General features: G+C 47.6%; 1 protein-coding gene across 2 annotated transcripts in view; it reads right to left on the minus strand.

The window, feature by feature from the left end:
• Positions 1–281: 281 nt before the first annotated feature.
• The window catches only part of AP2M1 (adaptor related protein complex 2 subunit mu 1), a 43,551-nt gene continuing 16,090 nt past the window's right edge, over positions 282–27,742 (minus strand). The window contains exons 2-12 of one of the 2 annotated variants that reach the window (XM_045030593.1): positions 24,362–24,474; positions 15,406–15,671; positions 13,690–13,772; positions 8,645–8,650; positions 7,532–7,667; positions 7,251–7,392; positions 3,951–4,070; positions 3,200–3,335; positions 2,162–2,259; positions 1,847–1,958; positions 282–1,405 (exon numbers count right to left, since the gene is read on the minus strand). In XM_045030593.1, coding sequence (XP_044886528.1) covers positions 1,271–1,405; positions 1,847–1,958; positions 2,162–2,259; positions 3,200–3,335; positions 3,951–4,070; positions 7,251–7,392; positions 7,532–7,667; positions 8,645–8,650; positions 13,690–13,772; positions 15,406–15,671; positions 24,362–24,435 — 1,308 coding nt within the window. In that variant the 5' untranslated portion in view covers positions 24,436–24,474 and the 3' untranslated portion in view covers positions 282–1,270. The remainder of the gene's footprint in view (positions 1,406–1,846; positions 1,959–2,161; positions 2,260–3,199; positions 3,336–3,950; positions 4,071–7,250; positions 7,393–7,531; positions 7,668–8,644; positions 8,651–13,689; positions 13,773–15,405; positions 15,672–24,361; positions 24,475–27,742) is intronic. The other variant, XM_045030594.1, reaches the window with a different exon arrangement.

The following is a 27,742-nucleotide window of genomic DNA, read 5'->3' on the forward strand; positions in this document are numbered from 1 at the left end:
CCACTCCCAGTTGCAGAGAGCTGCAAGATGAAGGGGGCTGCTACAGGGGAGCTCTGTCACAACCCAAGAGTCCGGGGAGCTAGTGGCCAGGTGAGCGGTGCTGCCATTACTGGCAAGCAAGAGCAGCACTGGCCCTCTTCACCTACCCCAATCGGGGAAACTTTCAAGCTATTGGGTTGATGGGAGCCCCAACGTTTCCAGCAACATGGCAACATTTACAGGCCAAAGCCTGTGTCCCAGCTCGGCTCCAAGGCCCCCATAACAGCAGCTCTCACAGCCTCCTGTGTTCTATGTACTTTATTAGGTTTAGAACTGGACAAATCACAATGTGTACAAAATGGAGACCACACTATTAGAAGCAGAGGACTGTGGGTAGCAGCAGCATTTCTATAGACCCAGAAGCATTTGGTAGAAGTGCGGAGAGGGTAGGCTGAGGCAGGGGGCTCTTACTGGCCATCATGTTTCAGATTGCCAAGGACGGATCCTGTAGTTCACATCCTGGGTAGAGTAAGAATGAGCTGCGCCCACACCCGCTGGGATGGAAGAGGAGTTTCCAATCCACTGGAGGGCAGACTCTGGCTCAAGCCAGCATCAGGTGGGGGTAAGTGCTCCAAGGACCTGATATGGGCTGTGAAATGCTGTGCCACCCACATACACACCAGCAAGAGTCTTAAACCCTTATCCTTTTTGGTCACAAACCTTCCCATGGCAGGACATGATACTGAAGACTTTGCAAGGAAAAAAAGGAAGGTGATGAGGCTTGGTGAGCTCACCACACCTAGGCGCCTCAGACTGCACAACATCTACCACGACAGCAATAGCTAGTACAGGAGCCAGGGTAGCGTCAACTCAGATTTGTCCAGTCTATGGTTTTCAGGCCTATTCTACGAGTACATATGCACAAGAACTCCAAAAATACTAGGATATGATGCAAGTAGCGAGACACCAACAGAAGAGTTTAATGGTGGATGTTCCCTAGAACGATCCTAGGAGGATGGTGGTTAGACTAGTCCCTCCCCACCTTGGGACAGGAAGCAGGAGGCTACCTAGGCTCCTCCTGTGCATGGTCAGGTTCTGAACTTCAGCTGTCACTCTGGTGGTAACGGAGATCATAGACAGGAGAGAGTCCATTCCCGAGGTGAGCCACAGGGGTCTAACTTCCAATCCGTGTGCAGAGGGGCCAGACAGATGCTCTCTTTAAGTGTACTTGAAGACCAAGGAGACTGGGAGGGTGGCTGGGGAAGAGAGGGAACCCGCCAGCCTCTTGGGGCTAGCACCTGGTCTCGTAGATTCCACTCCTGCCGATGTACCTCACCCATTTGATCACATCGTGGTCACTGTAGTTCAGCTTTGGCTCAAAGACTTTCAGATAACGCACCTTCAGGCCAGAGGGTGCGAATGGGACCTGTTCAGAGAGGGAACAATCAATGGAAAGAGTATGAGCAGAGCACCTGAGAACACTGCAGGCACCTGGGATCCTGACCATGGCATGCAGTACTATGAGCCTGGCATAGAACTGCTAGTCCTAGGCCCGGTCTTCCTCCAAAGCAGGCATGGCAAAAGCCAGAGGGTAACTGCGGAAAGGAACAGGGAAGGTATTTCTAGAGACTTTGAAGGCACATATGCAGGCATTGCTGCAACCACAAGGCCTGTCAGAGGGCACAGCTACACAGGGGACATTCCCACTGCCGTTAGGAACACAAACTGTGGGCTGCCTCCCACAGCTCCCAAAGTGGTCTCCAGCAAGCCTGAGCTGGAGAGAGCTTCTATAGCAGGACAGGTGGCAGCGGCCAAGTGCCCCCAAGGCTAGATTTGTGTCCGAGGAGGAGGGATGCAGCCATCCTACCTCAAAGTTCATGGAGATTGGCGGCCGAGCCCATTTCTTCTTGTCATTGGTGGGCAGCAGTTCAATCTCTGCACTGATCTGGGACTCCTTCATTCCAGCCATACGCTTAATTCTAGAGGAGAAAAGGCCAGAGATGTCAGAGACCCAGAGATTCCAGCTCCTCCACCTCTTTCCTAGGAAAGAGGGATCTGGCCTAGTGCAGACAGGTTGCTGCAGGACCCAAGCACCCAGCAGAGTTGTGGTGTGACTCCTGATTTGCATGGAAATGTGGTTGCCCCCTATGCAGGCAATGTCCAAGCTGCCATGCTCACTTACTTCCACACAATGGCGTTCTCGCTGGCCTTGTACTTCGCCTTCCCTTTCATACAGATGACCTGCACTCCACTGGTGTTGAGGGGAGTTGGGATTCGGACCTGGAAGACAGTCAGTTACCAGGGGCGGGAAGAACTCTGGCTGGGGTTAAGAGTCTGTGGGCAACTTCACCTTAACTCAAAACCCGACAGGACAAGCTGCCCAGTCATGGATCCCCTGGCTCTATCCCATCCATGCCAGGGCTCTCAAGCTAGCGGCTACTGCAGAAATACTAGATGCTGCTCCAGGAATTATAGCACGAGAGGGAGAGAAACCCTAGGGCTTGGAGAGAGAGCTTTAAACCCCCTAGAGCCACAACTGCCAGCTGGTGCTGAAGGAGCCAAGTGAAGGGCAAGATAAAGCCTTTTCCCTTTAATTCAGGAAGGCATCTCTGCTTGAGGAAGCACTGGGGGGCTGTGAGGGGAAGCATGAATATGCCTTCCAGCAGGTGTTACAAGCAGTCCTCCTCAGGAAGGGTGAGCCCCACTGCAGAGATGTATGCACGCAGGGAACAGGTTTGCATGCAGGGAACAGGTTTGCATTATGTACACCATGGACAGCTGGATGAGGTAGTCGGGAGTTCTGCACAGCGGTATTATGCTCCCCCTGGCAGCAGGCTCTGCTGCCGCACATCTGTACTTGGCCTGGTTACCTCTGGGTGCAGTGAGCAATGTGGCCGCTCACAGCATCAGGTGAGCGAGAAGGGTACGAGCATTAACCGTGATGGGAATGCTCAGCGAACAGCCGCTGGACAGGTGAGGTGCCTGGAAGAGCACAAAGTGAGCCCAGGCCAGCACCCAGGGAATGGTCCCAATTCGGAGGTGCAACTTTTCAGGCAGATCGCACACAGCTGACTTCGTAGCCCTTTATCTCCCTAGCATGGCAGCACCACCACTGAGCCTTTCTAGTCTAGAGTTAGACTTCATCTCCCAGGATACTGGGGTCCCAGCTAAGCCCCCTGCTTCTCTCCAAGGCAGGAAACCACATGGGGCTGTGTCGTACCTCTATCTTCTGGGCCAGCAGGGAGGGTTTGAAGTTGGATTTGATCACCACTTTCACTTCCAGCTTGGTGCGGCCCACCTCCCGCACCAGGGGAATGACACGGAAGGGCAGGATGATGTCCTTGGTGGTTCGGTATCTGCAGGGATAGGACGAACACATCAATAAACCCTGCAAAGGAGAAGGCTCTTATTGCCTCAAATGGCAGCTGCTCTCCCCAAAATGGGGAGAGCAACATGCACTAGAGGTAAGCTCGGACTGCTGGATGGCTCCATGATTTATTAAGAGCACTAGATGGAGCCATCATTTAAAGTGAGCTGCCCCACAAGCAGGATGGGGGAAGTATAGGCCAATGGTTAAGATACAGGACTAGGAGTCTGGATTCCTGGAATCTGTTCCTGGCTCTCAAGCCAGTCACAGAGTTTGGTTTAAGTGCTAGGAAACAGGGCTGCACCCTACAGATTGGGGATCTGTAGGCACTGCTTTGGGAATGGCTAAGATGACCCTGGGCTTCAGCCCTTGACCTCTGTGCCATCTGTAAAATGGGGAGCTGAGCAGATCATTCTCCCCCGAGGAGGGGCAAGGCTCAGCTTGTTAGCATATAAGCCTGTGAAGCCCCTTGGAGAGAAGGAGGGACCAGACGGGCAGGGTGCACTAGTGCTCAAGGAACTTGAGGTCAGCTGGAAGCTAGCAGTACAGAGGGAGACTCCGGCAGCAGCAAGGGAGGCCAATGCAGTGGCCCTGCAGGCCATACCTCATTAACTCAAACTCTCCATCAGGTGGGATGAAGCTGATGCTCCTCTCCGAGTCGAACTTGCTGAGCCGCACGCACTGGTGGAAAGTGCAGTCGTCGATGGCGATTGACTGTTTGCCACTATAGCACAAGACAGAAAGTTACAGTCCAATTTGCAGCCCCCTAGAATGTCAATGGGGCACGTGAGGTCTGCCCATGTTGCATGTCACAGTGAGTATTCTACGTGAGCACTTTGCCATCACAGGTGTATCCATGAAGTGAGGGAGGCAGGGAGGGAGGAGAGATTCAGGGGACACAGGCCTGCCAGCTCAGACACACACTTTCCTAAGTTAGAAATCTAAACCCAGGCCTTGTCTGGCTGTCCCCCATGATCTGAGCTAGACAACACCACTGGAGTCTGCCCTGCTAACATCACTTCACTGGGCCATGGGAAACTCAGCCAACCTCACCCAAGCAGGCATATCCCTGCAGTGAAGTCTGAGGGGAGAGGAAGCATTTTCCTGCACACAGCGCTATTCCACTCGGACCCTCTGGGGTGTCCCTTCTCAAATTTCCACCTTGTGAAGTTTTCTAATCACCAGCCATGTTTCCATGCACCTAACAGTGGTTCATTCCAGGGCCACAACCCCTCCTCACTGAGCCAGCCAGCACAAGAAGTTTGGCTTGTGAAGCACAATGCTTCCCTGCCAGAGGTCTTAAGTTCAGCTATTGAGTTTCTGGCATTATACCCGTCAGACAGATGCTGCTCCTGGAATGATCAGAGTGCCTGGGACAGCAACTGGATTCCAACATTCTGAATATCCTCATTACTGCCTGAGGACACAAGGGGCACTTGTCAGCCCCAAGAAGTTTTGAGGAAGGTGTGTGAAAGGGACACAGCCACCAAAAGTGACAGGGAAAGGATACCAAAGTGCAGGAGTCTGGCAGCTGGAAGGCCTTGAGGGCTTCATGGTCAATGGGGGAGCTGTCTAAGAACAAGCAGCTTGGGAAGCAGTTTGCTTCTCATTTGCAATCATCTGTATCCTAAATCAGCCAGTTGGTGGAGGGTACAAGGACAGACTCCAGTCTGACTGGTCACTATCTACTATAAACAGCCTTTGTATTGCAGCCTTGACACGGGTCACTCTTCAGTGGCATCTGCCTATTGCTTCCTCTTCAGAGAAGCCCGAGGCTTCTGTTTTGCCAAGGGAGAGAGAGAAACCTTTAGGTCCTGGTGTCTTCCCATGTATCTATGGAAGGCCCTTATCGCTTGACTAGCCAGATTACAAGAGTCAATACTTTTGCAGAATAGAAAGTCCTACCAAGAGGAGAATTATGGAGAGGCTGGGACTTCAAGATTGCTTAACTAGAGTCTACACCAAAGCTGAGTCACTTGTGCCTTAAATCTCCATACACTGGAACTTGGAAGACAGTTACCACTGTTGGGCACTTCAGAACCAGAATTCAATGCTCCTGCTCGCTGCTGCCATGGCCAGAGACAGCTCAGTTTTTGATCACCGAGATGGGGAGTTTCCCTTCCTGCTTCCCTACCGCAGAGGGTAAGCTTTACAATTGGGAAACCTGCTTTGAAAACTCCCATCCTGTCTCCCCACTTAGCACTTCTGGCCAATAAAGGAGCTTTGGAGAGAGATGGCTGCTATTAGCTACTAATGGTAGAGAATTACCACCCAACGCAGAGAACTTTACTAACTAGAGCAGGGGTTCTCAACCTTTTCCTTTCTGAGCCCCATCAACAGGCTATAAAAAACTCTATGGCCCACTTGTGCCACTACAAATGTTTTTCTGCATATGAAATCCAGGGCCAGCGTTAGGGGGGTAGCAAGCAGAAAAATTGCCTGGGGGCCCACGCCACAGGCCCCCCCACGAAGCTACGTTGCTCAGGCTTCGGCTTCAGCCCCAGGTGGTGGGGCTCAGGGCCCCAGGCTTCTGCCACACATGGTGGGACTTTGGCTTTCCGCCCTAGGCCCCAGAGAGTAATGCTGGCCCTGCTTGGCGGCCCCTCTGAAACCTGCTCATAGCCCCCCAGAGGGCCCTAGACCCCTGGTTGAGAACTGCTGAGCTAGAGGATTTCCCAGAGCAGTAGCTCCTTGCCAAGGGTCACATGGGGCTTTGTTCAGCCTACCATCTACAAAATAGCTACTGGACAGATGGGATTAAAGGGAACAGCGAAGTGCTAGTTCTTGGCTTGTTCTGAAGGGTAAGCAGGTAGCAGCTCAGTCACAGGAACCATCAGGAGAAGTGTCTGAAGTTTGAGTCACATGCACAAGTCACGCAAAGCAAGAGACAGGGATGGGGAGCAGAGTGTGCGCACACAGCAAAAGCAGATTATCTACCTTCCCAATTCACTGGGGTCAGCAGAAAACAAGAGAAAAATGTAACAAATGGTTAGTGGGAGGACAGAGCTGCTCAGTGCTGTCGGCAGCCCCCGCCTGAGTCAGCAATCTAGTCCCAAGCAGGGAGGCTGAAGAGAGCACAAGCCTCTCTATACAGCAGGAGAGCACAGGAACTGCCTGAGCATGGGGCACCAACAACTAAACCCACAAGGTTCACCAGGGAGGAGCCTCCAGCTCCCGCATCACCTGCTCTTTGCTCGACCCTGCCCAGAGACACATTTAACACCAAGTGATGAACAGGAAGTTTAGTCTAACTGGCCATTCTAATCAGGGCTCAAAGGTCAGCTGCAACATTAGTCATGGAAAGGGAGATTAGCCTGTGCTCCCTCCTTCATGCTACATGAGGGGTGTAGTGCTAGTGATCACATAGCACTGGCCAGAACAGGCTGCTTGAGCAATTATGTACTCTGGAAGGAAGCAGCTCCCCAGGGGATCCCTGCAGGGGACAACTGTAGGGAGGAAGTGGAGGAATCAAAGCCTCCCCCAGACTGCCAACTCCACACTGGCATGTCTGAGTGAAGCGCCACTAGAGTAGTTGGTTCCCTCTGCAGCCAAGTGGGACACAGCCATGACTGGACCTAGAGGATCCCAGCTACTCTCATTCTGATCTCGCTGCCTCGTGTAGAATAATGGCACCAAAGCTTCTGTGCAACTAGCACCAGATTGTCTCCTTGCTCACATCGGCCCTGGAAACAGATTATTCTCAAACCAACAAAATTCTCTATGCTGCTGCCTTCAGGCCAGCTTTCCCTTTTTAACCGTCAGAGCAACAAGTGTCAACGCAATATATTCAAAGACGTCTAATGATCCAGTTCTCAAGGAGATGGAAGATCTCTCATCAGCTGTCTACCAGATCAAAGACTGCTAAGTCCCTGGCTCCTAAGGAACCCTGCCTTAACATTCTTACCTTTTCCCTGTTTCATCCGCAGTCCCTTTGCCCTGTTTCTCAATGACGATCTTGTCATTCATGCCAAACTTGCACTCTGGCATTCCACTCAGATAGCTCTTCATCACCACCCTGCCAGAGACGTGGGCACTCAGAACCTGACCTGGGTGGAGAAAAGCACACGCTGAAGCAGCACCAGGAGGGTAGACTGCTACCTACAGAATCCCTACTCCTGCCCCCTGGGGAGATTCCAGACTCCAGGCCTATCCACTATGACAAAAGCCTGCTTCCCTTCCACTTACCCTGTGGTGACATTAACAGATTCACACTCTCCAGCACATCCAGGAAAAGCTCATTCCGACGGTATTTGATCCCTTCACGTCTCCAGCCAATCTGACCAGTCACCTGGCTGGTAATCTGTGATTGTTCTTCTTTAGTCTGAAGAAGAGGGAAGATGATAGTTTTTTGGAAACTCAAGATTAAGCATTGAGACTGAATCCAGAATAGTAGTTTACAGCTGAATATAGAGCAAGTTGCTTGCAGCAGTGCAAGACACAATCGGCCACGTTATCTTGATACCGCTGGATATCAATAGCCAAGTTAGTGTGCAGTGTCCATAAGAAGGGTTCCCTTGTTCTGGGAAGGGACTGATTATTCTGACACTCATCTGGCTCTAGTCTTTGGCATCATAAGGAAGCAAGGATAGGTCTCTTTCCATTAGTCAGGTGGAGCATAGTTAGACCAAGGGTTAAGTACAGGGAAATTAGACCTAGAATGCAGTTCAGGCTTTACTGAGCCATGATGGCTGACAGCAAACCCTGGGCTAGCCAAGAATAATGCCACCAGACCAGGGGTCGGCAACCTTTCAGAAGTGGTGTGCCGAGTCTTCATTTATTCACTCTGATTTAAGGTTTTGCATGCCAGTAATACATTTTAATGTTTTTAGAAGGCCTCTTTCTAGAAGTCTACAATATAGAACTAAACTATTGTTGTATGTAAAGTAAATAAGGTTTTTAAAATGTTTAAGAAGCTTCATTTAAAATTAAATTAAAATGCAGAGCCCCTTGAACTGGTGGCCAGGACCCAGGCAGTGTGAGTGCCGCTGAAAATCAGCTTGTGTGCTGCCTTCGGCGCACATGCCATAGGTTGCCTACCCCTGCACCAGACCAATGTAACAAGCTGCGAGTTTGACACGCTTTGTACTGTATTTTAGACTTGTCAGGCCAGGCTCAGACCAGTTTCCAATGGCTAGCAAGACACACTCGACTACTCAAGTCAGGGACAGCCATTCCATGTCAAGTTACACATGCATCGGGTCAGTATAACAGCTGCTGCTCTTGGATCTAATCCCACCAACTCAGCTGCGCCACTAAGAGCATTAAGGATTTGCTGGGCCGTACAGCAGGTTTGCCTACCTGGTGCTATAGGCAGGTCCAGTCAGATGCAGAGTGAGAGGAAGCAGATGTATAGCAGCAAGTGTTGTGCACACAGAGTTAACAGGCAAGCAGGTCAGTAGCAGGAAAGGGGAGGAAGAGGAAAAAGAGGCAGGTTAGGTTCAGGGCTACCTCAGGAGGGGAACACAGTAGGTTAGCTAGTCACTATCTGGGCCACTAACAAGCACAAACAAGTTGAAGGCTTTCCTGTAAGGTCAGGCTAGGGACTGAGGGGACCACTTCCCTACATGACCCATCAAGGCACCACTGAACAGGGGCAAGGCAGGAGCCTGCAGTCTGCTCAGCAGGGCAGGCACAGTGGAGAACACCTGGGTGAGCACCAGGCCTTGTACAGCAAGACACGCCCTTGCACTGGGTCTAGACTCTGCACTCCCCCACTCTAAGTCATGCCCCAGCACAACCACAAAGGGGATATTAGAGTGAAGCAGGAAGTACTCTGCATCCACTGCTACGGGACTCTCTCTCTCAGACTGTACATTAGGTTTCATTTTCACCATTAGACCCCATTTTAATCCTGGTTCTTCCAGGAAAATGGCTATGTTTTGGGCAACAGCCTTTTGTCTCATGTCCTGTGGCTGCAGCCACAAGGGGGCAGTGTGGGAACTCAGTATTTTAAAACAAGCACATGAACAGCAGGGAATTTGGTTTTAATGCAAGGCTCCTCATTAACTACCTTACAAATACCTCCAGTTTTGTGCTCATGCTGCCATTAGACTATTGCCTTTCTGTTTAAAAACAAGATACTAGCTCAGGATCTGCAGGACACTGTCCATTCAGCACTTTGCTGAATACCCTGCAGGGTATCCCATGGTCTCTCACCCACCCCACTGGCCACTCCTTATGTGTGTATCCTTCCATCCTTTGAATATTTTTGCTAAACTATTGCTTCAATTTTAGGCATAGTGGCAGGAATGGGGAGGCTTGAACAGACATGAATCCCCAGGGCTCCAGTTTCTGTGCACATGCCTCCGATTTCTGTAATGGCACAAGTCAGTGGAACATTTACTGGTTATCAGATGCAAGTCATGGACGATCATGGAGTCCGAGCCACTTCACAGGATGCTGTCACAAATGGGAAAGCCAGTGGGGTGTATGGCTCAAGCTCAGCCCAGCTGGATGAATGTTGCTTTGAGGTGGGTAACTGCTCAAGCCACGTTGTTGGGCTGTTTTTGTCCAGCAGCCAGATGAGGACAGAGCCCAACTGCTTCTACTGAATGGAGCTAGAGAGGTGGTTGACCTCAACTGTTCAAAGGTATTTGGCTCTGCTGAGGCAGCCCCACAGCTACTGTATTCACTAAATCCTCAGAATATTATGGTGTTGCAGGATTCTGTTTTGAACACACAGCTACTGAGACAGGCCCAGCATGTCATCTCCTGGGGTGCACGTGGAGTGCTAATGAGCACGCGCCCTGGGCTCTGGAATGCAGAGAGGCTTCCAATTCAGAGTGGGGATTACCAGGCATTTTCTAGCTATAGAATTTCTATAGCTGCAGAATGTCCAGAACTTTGCTAATAAGTGAGAAGTAAGGGAGATGCTGATGGACTGGAATTGCAGTAGAAAGTTCCCATAGGGCACGCTTTGAGTGTGTGTGGGGGGAAGTGTGGAGTGTGATTTTTTCCTAGAATTAGTTCCTATATTATAATAGAGGGTATAGAGATGGCAAACTGGCCTCCCTTTTTCTGCCCAGGAGCAGGGCCATTAGGAAGAGATTTCAAAAGCTGAGTTTAGTTTCTCATGAAAGGGAGGATGAGCCAAGCTATAGTGCAAGTTCTTCCAAGGCAGATCAATGCAATCTGTACCATGCTGTGTTTTAGCGCTGGTCTCCCTAAAAGGCAGACTACCCCTTATGTGGGTACATATCAGTATGTCCCTTCCGGTCAATGTTATCGGTCACAATCTCCAGAGTGACACGACACCCTTTCTAGCACCCCCTGGGAGCTGCTTTGAGAAGCTTAAGCAATAGCTGGTCAGAACTACCATTTCCAGGATACATTTGTATCCAGTTGTTACCAGCCCTTCCAAGAAGGCAATGTACATTTTGGACAGTTTAAGACCTTCCTGTGGATGTGGTAAGAAGGGCAGGGCCATCCCTAGGCATATGCAGAATACGCGGCTGGTTAGGGCACCATGAAATTTGAGGCATTTAATTGCCACAAATTTCATGGTTCCCTAGGCAGCTGTGTGCTGCATATGCAGCAGCACCAGCACCGGCACCCAGCCTAACCCCCAGCTGGCCCGCCCCATGGGCTGTGCCCACTGCTCAAGGGGAGAGGCTGTCCCTCGGGGGGGAGGGGGGGCGCCTGGGACAACTCCCTCCGCCCTGCCTCAGCCTTACCCCCTGCTCTACTACCCCTGGCCTGCCTCTTCTCTCCCCTCCCCCCCCAGCCTCTTCACCGAGTGACCCCACACTCACCGGCAGTGGCAGGAAGCAGAGCAACCCAGCCCCAGCCCACTCCACCAGCTCCCAGTCACATCGCTCCACTTCCCGCTGCTGGAGTGTGGGGGGGGGGGTGGTCCTCCCCCCTCCCCCTGAGCAACCCAGCTGGAGCCAGGTCTCTCCACTTCCCGCCACCAGTGAGTGGGGGGGGGGGAAGATCCTTTCCACACAACTCCTGCCTCCCTGGCCCCGCAAGCCTTGAACACAGCCCCAGACCCTCCATGGGGGGGTGGGGGAGGGAGGAGCAGGTGCTCGGGCTGCGTAGGGCACCATAATTGGTAGGGACGGCCCTGGTCAAAGGAAGCAGAGTTCAAAGCTATTTGGTAAGTGTCACAAGTCAGGCTATTTGGAACTGAAGGATGCTTCAAGTAGTCGTCTTTTCCACACTACAGCTAGATTGAGGTCTAGAAGGTCTTTGCACAAACAGGGCAGGCAAGCCACCTAGCACTGCCCTGTGCACATGCCTTTGCAGGTTTAGTCTCAACGGCTATATGCAGTTAAAGTCCTTGGCTTTAACAGAAGTCTGGTTCCAAGCAAAATTTGCTTTCTTCGATAGAAGACAGAGAGCATGATGGTGGGAACAATAAAGCCCTGGAAATATGGTAGGACTCTCAAGCAGAACAATCTGAGGGCCTTGTAGGTACAATACCAGACGCAGACGGTACTTGCTCTTGTTTTTAATATGAAGGTGAAGACCACTGGCAAAATCGCAGCATGCAAAGCAGAACTGTTATTTGGATCAAGATGGACCATAGTCTAAACTACTCTATTACAGGGGAAACAGCATAGCTGGGGCTTTGGCCAGCTGTTGAATGAGCTAGGTATAATGGTGATGGAGCCTGAGCTGCATGTGGCAGCTTATTGCCTAACAGCATGAAGATTTGCTAAAAACAGGAATGAAGAGCAGTGTTTAAAAAAATATACCAAGGAAGGAAGTGACGGAGATGGTTAGTTTTAAGTGTTCCTAGGAACTGGAGCTGACTCAGCCAGTTTGGGCACTGACTGCCCTGAGTGTCAGATTGCAGCAGGCTGGAGTGAGCAGGAGGGGGTGAGGAGGGAGGAAGCTTGGAAGAGCAGCCTTTCCAGAGCCTTCACATCTGGCCCCCGACACTTCCTGCTGGAGTACAAGTCAGCAGTTTGTGCAAGAGGGAATGTGGGTGGGGCTCTGGGCTGGCCAAGGGTGAGGCCACTGCTGCTGGATTTCTGATTTAAAAAAAAAAAAAGCAGTTACTGGGAAAGTTAGTGCAGGTGAAGGGAGCTGGGCTGCAGCCCTGGAGAAACTCACCAGGCTTAGGACTTCAGACCCCTCCCCTCTTCTTCCATCTCTGTCCATGCAGAGCAGGAGGAGGAGAAGTGATTCTCCAGTCTGTACTGCATGGCATTTGCCTACACTAGATGGAGTGCATCGCTGGTCTGCTCTGGGGACGGCCATTCGGAACCTGAGCCGAATGACTGCTGTGCCTCCAGCAATTCCACAGGGTCCAACATGAACTGCAGCTGCACTAGAGGCAGAATTATTTCACCCCACTTGGCCCTTCTACCTGCCATGGAGTAGGAGTTGGCCATGAGGCAGATTTCATGAACAGCTCTGTGGAGTTGAGTGCATCAGTTAGATCTCGCCCCAGGAAACAAGCAATGCCTGCCCAAGAGAGTTCAAACAAGCCCAATTCTGAGTTCTACTTCAGGTTGTGCCGCCCAACAGCACTGAACAGCAAGGGGTTACACCCTCCTTCATGAGGCTTAAGCTTCCCTCCTTTAACACCCAGCCCTCCTTTTCAGGCACATGAAGGATCTATCATCTAGTGACAGCACTGTTACCCCCCCCACCCCCTTTTCCCCGACCTACCTAGATTTAAGCTCTTTGGGGCAAACACTGCATGGTGTCTGTACACTACCTAGCACAGTGGAAACTTAACTTGATTTGGGGCTTTTTAGGTGCTACCATTATACAAAATGTAAACAAAGTAGCATCTAAATCTTAGCTACATGGCCTTGCTCACTCAGAACAAGGGAGATTAACAGCAAGACGCATCAGGCTGCAAAAAAGGGTCACCCAGGTGAAGGTGAGAGCCCCATGGCTTGAGACACTGAGAACTGGAGAGTAGATTGGAGGAGTCAGAGCCATCCCGCTCTAGCAGAGGGATATGAACAAGTTCTCTCCCTAATTGGGCTATGTCTTACCCAGATACACGTTTATCTCCACCTGCCAGCCTTGTTGTCAGTCGATGCAATGAAATCAAACTATTGAACATTTGCAAGTAAAGGAGTGACCAGAGCTGCCCCAGCTCAGACCCTGCCCTCATGGGAGAGCAACAGAGATGGAGCAAGTGCATCATAAGCACGGAGTGAGACACTGCTCAGGTTCTCTCCTCCTTTCAATCTATCCAGCATCCTATACCCTGCTCAAGACCATGACCAGCTCAGATCCCATGGTCAAAGTTTGTGTAGTTTAGATAAATTCCCTCCCCTTAAGAGATTGAGACCCCTACACTTCCTTGAACAGATTTTTATACCAAGATAGACCAAGGACAGGGACAGTGCTACTTTATCCCGAATCCCCCTCATTACCTGACTCTTGATGCCTTGCTGAGTGATGAAGGTTTTCAGAGCCCCTGTCTCAGAGTTCTGAGGATAGCCAAAGTCCAGGATTTCTATAGAAGGGTAAAGAATAATCAGCTCAATGAACCCACAAGACAGGAGAGCTGCAGGGTGTAAGTCACTTCCAACGCAAGCAGCCCCCAGCACTGAACATTCCTAGAGGGAGAAAGGACTGGCACATGGATGCCCGCTCGCCCTCCACAGAACCTGGAACCTCTGAAGCAGGGCAGACATGACTGGCTCAAGACTTGCACCAGAATGCTCCTCTGCAGCAGAGACACAGCCCTGCTGGACTAACTGCCATGACTGCACGGGGGAAATCATATTTTCAAGCCAGTTTGGGGGCAAGGGAGAGTTTGTTCATCTGAAAGTGGGGAGCTCACTAACTCTCACGGGGCTGTACTTCAGATTCTAAATACCAGCAAGACAAGACAGACATCCAGGGGACACTGAAGAGGGTCTATCCACAGACATCCAAGGGACAGTGAAGAGGGTCTATCCAACAGCAGAATAATCTATCTTTGCAGCATTTTCTTTAGGTTTTGATTTTCGCATGAAGATGTAATAAAAATCAAAACCTAAAAAAATAACAGCAGAGTAGTGACACCGCAGGGCGAGCCAGCAGGGGAGAGAAACAGCCGTTAGCTACAGAGAAAGAAGTGCATTTGGCCCCTCCAGGGGAGAGCGGGCCACCTACACAAAATCCAGCGGGGATGGCAAACCTGTAACATGAATACAACATGACACTGCACATGCAGGAACTGTTACCACTCTGCTAGGAGAGGTCAGGCTTTGAGCACCAAAGGCGAAGCCTGCCATGTAAGAGAAATAGCAATAAATTCCAGCTCTCTAGCTTCTCCTCCACCCCCATCAAGAGGGACCTGCAGAAAATTTATCAAGCACTAACTGGGACCTTTGGGCGGGCTGCTGAATGCCAGCACACCCACACTTGTTTCATTCTTTTGATTTCAAGTCTGGAGGAAGATGGAGCTCAGTTTTAGGAAACAACTAACACTGGCTATCAAGAGAGTCAAGGCATTAGAAATAATTCTTTGTATTAGTGTTAGGCAAGATGAGGACCCAGAATCAGCCCAAGTGCAGGTCTTTAGCCTCCACGGACCCAAGCAGATTTAAAAAAAATAATACATTGAGCATCCAAAGAGGTACCTGCAATAGCCAGATAGAAGAGAGTGCAGTTCAGAGCTGCTTCCAATGGCGTATTATTGCACTATCTCCTCAGGGAAAGGAGAGGGCTGAGGTGTTAGCTCCCAGGACTTGCTCTAACACCAAGTAAGGAACAGGGCAAATAGCCCACATGGCATGGCCACCAGCTCTCGATTAGATTCAATGATGGTTGCTGAAGCAGTGATTTGCTTCACTTTTTCTACATGTTATGCCATCCTCATCACCATGATAGCACAGGTAATCTCACTACTTAAGTGAGGAGCAGCTACCAAGCTTAAGTGTTTGAGAATGGGGGAAGCTCCATCGTCCTACACTTGAGAGCACTGGAAGGCAGAATGCAGTGGAATATTAAAGCAGAGCTAGAAGCTGTATGGCCCTGCCCCATACAAACTACACGAAGATACTCTGAGAGCCAACACTGGGATGGGGTAAGCTATGTCTGACTGGACCCTGGGAACTAACTAGGTGTCTCACATAGGGGTCATAAGGGAAACTCCTCACCATCCAGCAGCTCATAGATCAACACAAAGTTGTTCTTGATGTTCTCCTCGCTGATCTTCCCAAAGTAGGCAGTCATCACGTCGCACATCTTGTAGAGGAATTCGAAGACCATGGCAGCATTGACATTCTGCTTGGTGACTGCAGCCAGCCAGATGTTGGAACGCTTGACATGGAAGAAACTGGTGCGGGCAATGTTGGTGACAGGCGAACGCACCTGCTGCCGTGCGTGGATGACATTGACACGGAAGGCGTCCACTGCATTCCGCCTAGAGGATTGTCACAAGAGGCGGAAAAACAGAATTAAACTCCAGATGCACCCTGCAGATTTGGCTACACAGTTTGACCAGTTGCCTAATGTCTACATTTGTTAAGCTACAGCTACGTGCGCCTGACCCTTAACAGGAAGGGGGTTTAGGACATTATAGCTAATGGGGTCTAACACAGTTCAGGAACGGAGTTAAGAGATGTTAAATCCTGCAATATACTATGTGAAAGGGACAAGGAAAGAACCTACTGGACCGCTAAGAAGCTCTGGATTAAGGCTCAATGTCAATTCCCATCTGCCTCCAGATGGAAGGTTCTCAACTGGCCTAACAAGAGGCTTCCTCTCCATTCACCTTGCTAGTGCTCCCTCATGGACTAGCACTGTCAGAGGCCACAAGCATAGCAGGCTGTGGCCTAGTTAGAAAGAAACCCGATTCTGACCAAATATACAACAGCCTGGTACTTCCTATTCTCCAAGCCTTAAAGCTTCACAGCAGCCTGGCTTCTACACCTGCTACCCCCCACAACTTGCTTGAGGTTTAGGTTGACTGCAACCCCTTCTGCATGGAAGGAACTGCTGTCATATCACATGCCATTGTGAAAATCCATCAAATCCTACTAGATTCACTTGACTGATATATGGAGGCAGGTGGTGTCAGGAATGGGATTATTCCCAGATATGCTTAATCTCTGAACACAGAAAGCATTAATGAGGAAGCTCAAACCAGTAGGTAAAGTGTAGAATTTAGAGCATATTTTACTTGTTTCCAGTTTACACTGCTAGTCCTTATTATGCTATATTCAACTATAGAACAGCAGAGTGGTTTGACTGATGGTTTTTAGAATTCCAGTGATGCAACATGCTAATAGAAATGCACTAGTGTATTTGCATAGTGCAGGCAGGTGCTGTGCAAGATTCCCCTATGTGGCTCTGCCATTTTCCTTAATCCCAACATGATGCACTACCATTCTGGTCCTCTGCCTTAAAACCCAATACACAGTTGACAATTTATGTGCTCTAGACCAAGTCCTTACTGTACAAATGTCTTTACTTTTGAGAGATGTGGAATTTAAACCTAGAACTAAACTCCAGGGGCTGGCTCTTCAACCTTCTGCATTATGTAGCAGGAAGGTTTTGGAATCCTGACCACTGCATAGTTACCAGCCTGTACTCCCATAATGAAGTTGAAAGTCCGTTAAGACTAGGAACCCAGGGAGTAAGTTAGGAGGCTTTTTACGCTCTTTTCTTGATGCAAGCCTGAGAACTAGTCTGTACGTCAAGGAATGAACTAGGAGCCATACAATAATCCTTCAATATCTCTGCTCTGGGACTGACCCTATGATATAGAACAGGGTTTCTCAAGCTGGTCTGCGGACTGCTGGTGGTCTGGGAGGGTACTCCAGGGGATCTGTGAGTCATGTACAGAGCCACTGGCCTTGCTGATCAACTCCTTCTCCTCCTCCCTCCAAGTGTCTCCTGCATACTGCAGAACAGCTGTTCAGCGGCATGCAGGAGGTGCTGGGAAAGAGGAGGAGGGGCAGGAGGGTTGGGGGTCCATAAAAAAAAGAGTGGGTCCTCAGGTTGCTGAAGTTTGAGAACCGCTGATATAGAAGATAAACACTATTTCTAACAGGCTGTTAGGTATTGAACTGCCTACTGCAATTCTGAAGCCTTTGCAATTTGGTAATCAAGATACTGGGTATAGTTAATATTAGTGAGTTGGATAGTAAATACCCATCCTCAAAATGGACTAAGTTCCAGCCCCTTTAACCCTTGTCACTTACACTGTACGTTGTCAAGTATTACTAGCTAAGAACCTCGAAGAATACTAGTTTAGTTTCTGTCTTCAAGATGCAGACAGGTTAATAAGAATTACTTCGCACCCTGAAGAGTTTAAGTTCCTCAGTAATACCCAAGGCCTGGACTACACTAGCAGGGGGGTTTGAACTAAGATATGCAACTTCAGCTACGCTATTCGCAAAGCTGAAGTCGAAGCATCTTAGTTCGACTTACCTGGCCGTCCTCACGGCAGCAAGTCGACTGCCACGGCTCCCCCGTCGACTTCGTACTCCACCTCGGCAGGAGGAGTAAGCGGGCATCGATTTGCGGATCAATTTATCACATCCAGATGAGATGCGATAAATCGATCCCCGATACATCGAACACTACCCGCTGAATCAGCGGGTATAGACGTACCCTTAATGTTACCCAATAAACCCTGCAATGAACGATAATGCTCCAGGATTGAGCTAAATCCTCCCCCACTAATTCTAGCCCCAAGAGTCATAGACTGGTCCAAGACAGAGAGGAAGCCTCAAAATGAATGAAACCTTTTAGCACATCAATTCCCCACTCTGTAGGGCCAGTTATGGCCTGCCACGCGTCTCTTACCTATTGCTACAGCAGCCAATGAGATGGGATGGACAGAAATGGCGCCAGCGAAGAAAGGAGGAGTGACAGCAACAAGAGAAAGGGTTAGAAACACACACAAGGCACAATGAATCCAAAGAGATAAGGAGAGACCAACAGCATCCCCTCCCCATTTCCAGGCACAAGTGGCGAAGGAGGTACTTCATGGAAAGTCACAAGCTGTGACAGCAGTGAAGCCATTGCAGACAGAAACTTAACATGCAGTGGTCACTCAGCAGTTGTCTGTGCCGTTTAGTTGCAGCTCTAATTGGGTGTTTAGTCGGAGCCATACCAAGTTGCTATCAGTATTATCCAATTCACACTCTTATGTGCAGTTTATTACAAATAAAATGGCAGACACCAAGAATGAAGAAGCCTCAAAGTGTCAGGTTGCATCTAATGGAAAAGCCTGCTTAGAGTTTAGATTTCCCCTACCAGCAGATATCAGGAGCGATATTACTGATCTGACTGAGACACCATTCTCTCCTAAAAGGCTATTGTTTTGGCTGAAGGATCTTAGGCTTGGTCCAACCACAGGGAATTATAGAAAGTCAGGCACAAATCAGAGCATGAAGGAGAGATGGCACTTCCAGAAGATTCAGATGCTGCACTTTATCAGCTTGGCACAACTAAGAACAAGTGTGATAACCACAAAGCACAAAAGCAATATTAATAGAGTCTAGTTTGAATCAAATGCTCAAGAATTAGAAGATACGTGCAGTTTGCCATTTAATAGCACATTCTTACCAGGTATCTATATGGAGATCGCATGTTTAAACAGAGGTAGGCTTACTTCCCGAGTTAATCATACAAATAAAAACACTGCTTGAAGGTTACCGTGAACCCTTCCATGGTATCCTGAATTAAATGCACTGTGCTTTTGTTTTGATATGGAGTTTAAGAAAGGTAACGACTATTTATGCATGCATCTACTTACATTGCATTGGCAGATGCACTACATGCATTTATTTCAAGCCATTCTTTTAGAGAGAAGTTGCAAGCAAACAAATCTCAAGTTTGATTGCTATACAGAAGTGCCAGAAAATTCAAAGCAATGGTTACTTAACTGCCACTCTGCTCACTGGACACCAAGTTACCATATGCAGTTTAAGATTCTACATATGCACAGGGGGAAAGGGTTTTAGGTACTGTAGACCCATGGCTTTGAGCTTCTCTCCCAGCATGTAGGTTTCAAGTTTCCACAGAGTTTGGCAGAAGTGAAGGGCCAAACAAGAGCCAAGGAGTCAGAAGCCCTAATTTCTCAGAGTTCACATAAGGCATAAGGAGCAGCGCAAGTCTTCCCAATCCCATCCCCATCCAGTCTCAATCCTCTCCCTCCAAAGACAGACATCCTGTCAGTGGGTCTCAGCTCTGGCACTGAAAGACGAACATGCAGGGAATGAGCTTTCTACCAACAAGGGCATCAGCAGTGATAGTCTGTGGCATGCATACCCCTCTATGCACAAGAGTGCATGACACTCATGTTGACTTTTGCATTTACATCACTGTTCGGCTAAGATGGTTTGGAAACAAGAGCCCCAGGCTCCAGAAGAGTCACAATACAGCCATTTAGGATACCAAATTGATCCAGCAATGCTTTAACACGATTGGAGTATTTCATACCCAGACTCCACTTAGGACACTGGACAATAGTATTTATTTCCTTTGGAATACTTAGAAGCTGGACAGTCTTCCATTCTCTTCTGCCCTTTAAACACATCATTACAGAAAGGCCAGCAACAGCTTAAAGCAGACACGGCTTTGCTATTTCCTGGTTTGGACATCAGCATTAAGCTCTCCTTACTGACTACACAGTACATCACAAATGACACCAATTTAATTTAATGGCTCACTTCCATCACAAGTTTTTAGAACGCACAGGACACTCCCTACCAAGTTACAACTATTTATAAAAATAGCATACGAGAGCCATTAGGCAACTCCGTACCAGGTTCCAGACACGGACAGAAGAAATCCCCAATAATTCTTTGGGCACTTTAAGAGCTAGGTGAAGTTCCTGCTGAAAGATTAATTGATCTTTACCAGTTTTAGAGGTTACAAGATAAGTGACACTGAAGCAGTTTTGCAGAGCTGCAAATTGTGAGAAACCCTTCACTCAGGAAGCCTCTTTCACCAAAGTTTATACTGTGCCCTTAGAAAGAGGTGCTGAAGGCAGAAGCACCCACTTCACTCAGCCACATTAGCAGCATCAGCATATGCACAGGCCCAGGCTAGGCCAACCCACTTTATAATCTCCTCAGTACCAAGCAGTAGGTGTAATTTTAGACACACTTTTATAGTTCCTTCCAGACAAGACATTTAACCTGGGCCTCAATCCCCTTATTTGTAAGAGGAGGAAAGTTACTGAAAGCAAAATCCAGATACATTATTGTGATCTCCACAGCCATGCAGAGGTAGGAGTTCTTCAGTAAAATGAGGTTAAATGGGCCCAGACTGGCTAGTCAACTTGCTTAGCAAGGCATAGGTCATGTTTCTCAACCCAGGGGTCATGATGAATGCATCAAAGGGTCATGCAGAAAGCTGCAGAGTGAGCCCTGCAGTGGCAGCTCTGGTCCCACAGGGCTGGCTGGGCTCCACTCCTTGTTCCAGGAGTTGCAACCTGGTACATGGGGTGCGGCTCAAGTTTGGCCCAGCTGCCCCTCCATCATGAGAGTTAAGAGCCAAATATGAGTAAGTGGCGCTGTAACCCCAAATACCAGATCACAATGCCACTCACAAGTTTGGCTCAACCAGCACAGGGGTACCAGGCAAACCTGAGCAGTGCTAACCCCAGAGATCGCAATGCCCAGAGGGGGGACAGGAGCTACTGCTATCATAGGCACAGTGTAATTATTTAGCACTTATTTCATATCTATATCTATCTCATGGGTAACAAATACTTAAACCAGATTTTTTTTTCCTTCGCACTAAAGCAATTTACTAGGCCATGACAGGCCATCAAGGTTTACAAATGGTTCCTGAGTCCAAAGAGGTTGCGAACTGCTGAATGAGGTACAGGACTGGGAGCAAAGGCCAAGGCTCCAGTACTGCCACCTGTTCTTTCCAGTCACAAGGGTGACTTCTCATGCATATTAGGCTCTGAAAGACTGACATGCTGGGGGTGCAAAACAAAGGAAACAGCAAGTTATATTTCACCCAGCTACAGCCTTTTGCAAACCCGTGTTTCAATGGATGCTGTTCAGATAAAGCTAGGGTGACCAGATGTCCCAATTTTATAGGGACAGTCCTGATTTTTGGGTTTCTCTTATATAGGCTCATATCACCCCCTCCCCCCCACTCGCACCCTGATTTTTCACACTTGCTGTCTAGTCACCCTAGATAAACCGTCCTTAAGTGGAGACATTTTTAGAGACATTAGAATCAACTTTTAGCTCTACAAGGCTGCAGATTTCATACTCTTAACTGAATTCTTATGAGACTTTACATGTTGATATTTGCAGGAAAGGAGAGAATTGCATACTTGTTTCTCCACTACACATTCTGCATTAGTGTAGGTGTGTCTGTCAATACCCAGCAGATCACACAAAACCTTCAGAGGGCTGCTTATTTTTGGGTTTTTAGAATATTCTGAAACATTCATGCAGATGCATTGTCTCCTGGGCCATCACACAAGCAAGAGGGAGAGAAGCTCTTACAAGCTCTCCCATTTAGCACTTGGGAGTATTAAAAGGTAGCCTATAAAGCAAAATTGGGTTCTGCACCCTTTTCTTCTTTGTTATGCATAACGGAAGCCTGAAAGTCTCCTTTTTAAAGGACAAATTCATGCTTTGCCTACCCTGGGAAAGGCAACTGGAGAATTAGTTAAGTTAGAACATACTAGAGTGGAAGATGAGCAACTGAAGGTAAGGACTGTTTACAACCTGTTCCCCCCCGCTTAACAGCTGACTCCAATACATAAACGCAAATTTGGGACAAGAATGTGTATTAGACATTTGTTATTCAGCATAAAATAAGTACATCTCAAGTGACAGAGTCATCCCTATAGAAAACCCAGGAGATATCAAGTTTTATATATTGATATTTTGAAATTAAAAAAAAAAACACACAAGAAAACTTACAGGCTGCCATACATCATAAGCAGAGTGAGCACAAACCCAGTTTAATTTTAAATTCTTCACAGACCTCAGAAGTCTTAACATTAGGTATTGAGCAGTTCTCTTACTAAGACAGTCTAAGGAGGACAGAAGACTGAAGCTTGAAGAGCTTACCTCCTGCCTATCCCTGGCCAACACCACCTTCACTATGAGCTTCTACACAGGATGCACTTTCTGCAGAGAAAGCTGGCTCACGGGTCACTTAATCTGCTTGTTGTAGTTTTTCAGCCAGTCAGGGAAGAGACTCAGAAGGGGACATGACTATATTGCGTGGAATTTTCAACACTGTCAAGTGATGCTCTGTGGGATAGCTGCCCAGAGTGCACCACTCCGAATACTGCCGCAAGGACCACAAGTGTGAACACGCTATTGCACAGGCAGCTGACAGTGTGAACAAACAGCGGTTTCCCTTCAGCACTCTGAGTAGCAATGTAACTGCTGGCAAAGAAACTTTGCCAGTGTAGACATACCCTAAAAAGTCTGACAGACCAAGGATGCATTTTAAACTTATCAGTTAAATAAGCTGCATTGTATTGCTGTGTTAAATAGCTACTTCCCTTTCCACCTTTCCTTGAACAGAGTCAATCATCACCACTCTATTCCAGTCCAGGGATAAAAGCTAAACTTTATTATGAGGCAAACAAATCCACTACACAACCCAGCTCCAAAACGAGGCATTCTTCAGTCTGCATCAACCTAAATAAAGGTCCCTGGGAAGCAAAGATCTTCTCTGAAAAGAAATGAAAAATAGCACTGGGGTTCCACACATCTTCATTTCCACATCAAGGTGGACTCTGCTTATTGCACAATCACGCTCCCTTCTCTCATCTGAAAGTTCTGGGTTCTTCTGCCCCACCAGTAGTACAGATTCTACAGACCCAGTTAGACCTTCAAAAACACCTGTGCAGTCCTGCTGCCTTCAGAAGATTTGAACAGTCATAAGTGATTTGATTATGTGATTCCAATCTGTTGATACTGGACATTAGCTAGAATCCACTAGAGGCAAGAGTTTCACTATATAAAAAGGTGCCTTGCACAATCATTTTTTAGGAAAAAGCCGCACTTGAGAGTTGGATTGCTAACTTTACTGGCATGCTTCTGTCTGGGTTCCATATCAGGAGGCACTAGCAGACAGATGGTTTCTGTTGAGCACTGCTAGATCTTTGGATCCTTGACTTAGGTCAGAGACCAATCATTGGGGAAGCACCAGCTGACATATGCGCCAGGTAAAGCAAGTTTCAACTCTATTCTAGGGGTTGCCTAAATTCAACTGGTGTTGTCTTTATGATAACCAGTGGATCTCACAGGCTTGATCCAAGCAGTAAGAATGAATTGCATGCTGAGCCCTGTAGACCGGTGGTTCTCAATCTTACCCGACTTACGTACCCCTTTCAGGTTTTGTCTTGTGTACCCCAGGTTTCACCTCAAACTATTAGCTTACGAAATCAGACATAAAAATACAAAAAAGTGTCACAGCAGTTACTGAAAAATTGCTTACTTTCTCATTGTCTGTATGAAATTTTAGTCTGTACTGACTTCACTAGTACTTTTTACGTAACCTGTTGTAAAACTAGGCAAATATCTAGAGGAGCTGATGTACCCCTGGAATACCTCTGCATAGCCCCAGGGGTACGTGTATCCCTGGTTGAGAACCTCTGCTGTAGACTACCTCTTTTATACAAGTCAGATGTAATCTTCAGGCTCCTGGGACATTGGCAAACTTTGCCCAACAGCTTTGCGGGCAATGCGACAATATCCAAGTATGGAAACGTACCCTCTATTTCTCCCCATGCTTGCTGAAAAGAATAGCATGTGTACCCAAGGCCTGGTATGTGGTATACACTCAAATGCTATTTTACCACTCCTGCTTTAATGGCAAACCTACCAGCTTTGCTGTAAGTAGTAAGTTAGGAAGTATCTCCTTACAGAGGTTCTTAGCAAGAGAAGCCCAGCCTTAGTAGCAGGGTATCCTTTATCATCACCTGAAGGACACCAACATTCAGAAACAGATCTAGAGTATGTCAAAAAATCCTGCTCATTAAGTTAATGTAGTTAAGAACTAGTCTCATATGCATGCATAGCTAATGCAGAGGAAGCAGCTCTGGAATGTCTTCACAGTGAGTGGGACTAGGGTACAAAGACTTTAAGCTGGAGCCAAGTTACTTACCCAATGTCATCACGGTAGACTCGAGAGATTAGAACCTCTCCTTTGTGATTATAAATGAACAAGCCTCCGATCATGATGGAACCTTAGTCTTCTCTTTCCATATTGCATAAGACCTGAGAAGACAGAGGGAGCATTAGGCTTTTTGTATGGCAATAAGTGGTGTAACTTTACAGCATTAGACTTTTCACAGCACTAAATTCTATCAGCTGGGAGATGAGCACAAATGACTCATGTATGTACAGTCAGTCACTGTAAAAGGTGAGAGTTCTAACAGGTTGGTATTAAGGTACTAATCCCTACATGAAGTTACAGGCTTGAATACATGGGATGCTACTCTACCACCATAAAGATTCTGCCAATTAGAGCCAAGTGGAAACTTTACACAAGCTCTGATGTGGCTTCTTGGTCAGTTTACCAGGTTATGAGCGAAGCCCCAATTATTCAGGAAAGCGAACACTGATCTGTCACTCTGATTTAGTTGGGAATTAGTCCTGCTTTGAGCAGGGGGTTGGACTAGATGACCTCCAGAGGTCCCTTCCAACCCTGATATTCTATGGTTCTATGAAAAACAAGCTTGTTGCTCAGTCACTCTGGACCTGTGTCTATGCCCTTGCTGGCAGTGCCACGGCAATAAGCTATCTTGAACTGCTGTTCTACAAAAGGTCAAAAGGGCACTGGTCCAGGATTCTTACAAACTGTTTAGATCTCAGGATGAGGTGGTTTAAAAAAAAAATCTTGTCTGGGAATCCAAGACTACTTTACTTACTCATGATTTTCACCCCAAGCAGACCCTTTTCCTGATCCTCAATGCAGTGATAGCCAACAGTAAAGTTTATTCATTCTGAAGTTTACTTATGGGTACACATTTTGTAACTTGAGTAAGCTAAAGTCTAAGAGATGAACTTCCTGGTTAAGGTATTAATGGCACAGAATGACCTGTACTGCTGCTGACATTATACTACTTGGTATTGCATGAAATGTTGGTGAAGCTGAGGATTTTGCCTCTTACAATAACATTATTCTTGGCGCTCTAGGTGTAGTAACTGCATAAACTGACAGGTTTCAGAGTGGTAGCCATGTTAGTTTTTAATCAGCAAAAAGAACAAAGTGGGTTTTAGCCCATGAAAGCTTATGCCCAAATAAATTTGTTAGTCTAAGGTGCCACAAGCACTCCTCGTTCTTTTTGCATAAACTGAGGACATTCAAGCTATTTAGCTTGAGTTGATAATTTAAGCATTTATTTTTAAATAAGAAAGTCTGTTGCCCAAGAGTTTCAAAGGAACCTTAGAAGTATGACCACCAAGTGTAAGGCAGCTGTATCTGCCCATTTTCAGAAACAGCCACAGTCTGAAACAAAAGTGTAGATTAGGTCTGAGTTAAAGTTAGAACAATCTAGCCATTTCATTCAGGGCTGTAAAACATTGTGCCCGGTGCTCTGGAATTAGGTCAACCTAACTGTAGGTGTGGCTAGGTCAACAGAAGAATTCTGTAGACCTAGCTACCACCTCAGAGATGGATTAACCATATCAACTGAAAAATCCCTTCCATTGATGTACAAAGCGTCTACACTACACTGGCAGAGCTGCAGCAGGGTAGCAGTGCTGAAGTAGTGTAGACATGTGTAGACCTCAGAAGGATATATTGCAGCATTTGTCTCAACTAAGGGCTTGGCTACACTTGCAAGTTAGACTGCATTAAAGCAGCTCCAGGCGCCCTAGCTCACTACCCATCCACACTGGCAAGGCACACAGAGTGTTCTGACTCCAGGGCTAGAGCGCTCCTGGTACTCCACTTCGGTGAGGGGAAAAATGTTTGATGTGCCTTGGCTACAATGCCCGGAAGTCAGTGTGAATGAGGTGTTGCATTACTACACTCTGATCAGCCTCCGGAAACATCCCATAATCCCCTTAAATCAAGTGGTCACTCTTGTAATTGTTTTGGAATCACTGCAGGCATGCAGATATGTCCTTTGAAAGCTCCGTTTCTGACAGACAGCATTCTTAGCTGCTCCCAGACAAAGCAACCATTACTGTGGAATGCTGTGTGAGAGAAAGAGACGGGGGGGGGGATCTGTTGCTGCCTGAACTTACGAGACAGCATGCTGACATGCTCTCACCCCCCCCCCCCCAAAACCCACTCTCCCCCCACATACATCCAACACACTCCCTGTCACACTTCACCCCACCCCCCTCATTTGTAAAGCACATTGCAGCCACCTGCATGCTGGGATAGCTACCACAATGCACTGCTCTCTGTGGCCACTGCAAGAGTTGGTAATGTGGCCACACCAGTGCACTTGCAACTGTCAGTGTGGACAGATTGCAGCGCTTTCCCTACTGTGCTCTACAAAGGCTGCTGGTTTAACTCAAAGCGCTCTACATCTGCAAGTGTAGTCATGCCCTAAGTGTAATGAAATGTTTATTCTGAAGACTGATGAAACCTTGACTGACACTAACTAATTTACTGCTGATCAATTTACGCAGAGCAAGCCAGTTATAAGGCCTAGCAGAGTAGTAAATGGCTGACCAGGGTTGCTGGAATGAAGAGGAGTGCCACATCCCCCACCTTTTCACTCAAATTTAGAGTGATTTCTGCACCTTCTTAAAGGGAGTTAGAAATATGCCGCCCTCCCCCAAATACTAATTCACAGATTCTGAGGCCAGAAGGGACCACTGTGATCATATGGTTTGACTTCCTGTGTAACAAGCCATAAAATTTCCCACCAAAAAATTCTTGAATCATCTCTTAATAAAAAAATCCAGTCTTGTTTTAAAAGTTGCATTGATGGAGAATCATCCACAATCCTTGTAAACTGTTTCAGTGATTAATTACTCTGTTAAAAATTTACACCTTAGAGTCTAAATTTGCCTAGCATTGATTTCCAGCCACTGGATTGTGTTGCATCTTTCCCTGCTAGACCGAAGAGCCTATTAAATATTTGTTCCCCATGTAAGTACTTGACTGATCAAGTCACCCCTTAACCTTCTTTGTTAAGATAAATAGATTCAAGGAGCTCTATCACTATAAATCATGTTTTCTAATCCTTGAATTATTCTCATGGCTCTTCTCAGACAAATCTCCAATTTATCAACATCCTTCTTGAATTGTTGGCACCAGAATTGAATATTGGACACAATATTCCAGCAGCAGTTGCACCAATACCAAATACTGAGGTTAAAAAAACCAAAAAAAAAAAAAACAAACAAAAAAACTACTCCTACTTGAGATTCCCCTGTTTATGCAACCAAGAATTGCATTAACCTTTTTGGCTACAATGCTGCACTGTAGCTCATGGTTAGCTGTTTATCCACCACAACCAAGTTACCTGTCCCCACTGTCACTGTTTCCCATGACAGAGTTCCCCATCTGTAAGTATGGCCT

Source organism: Mauremys mutica, chromosome 9 (assembly GCF_020497125.1).
Source record: "Mauremys mutica isolate MM-2020 ecotype Southern chromosome 9, ASM2049712v1, whole genome shotgun sequence".
Classification (NCBI taxonomy): domain Eukaryota; kingdom Metazoa; phylum Chordata; order Testudines; family Geoemydidae; genus Mauremys; species Mauremys mutica.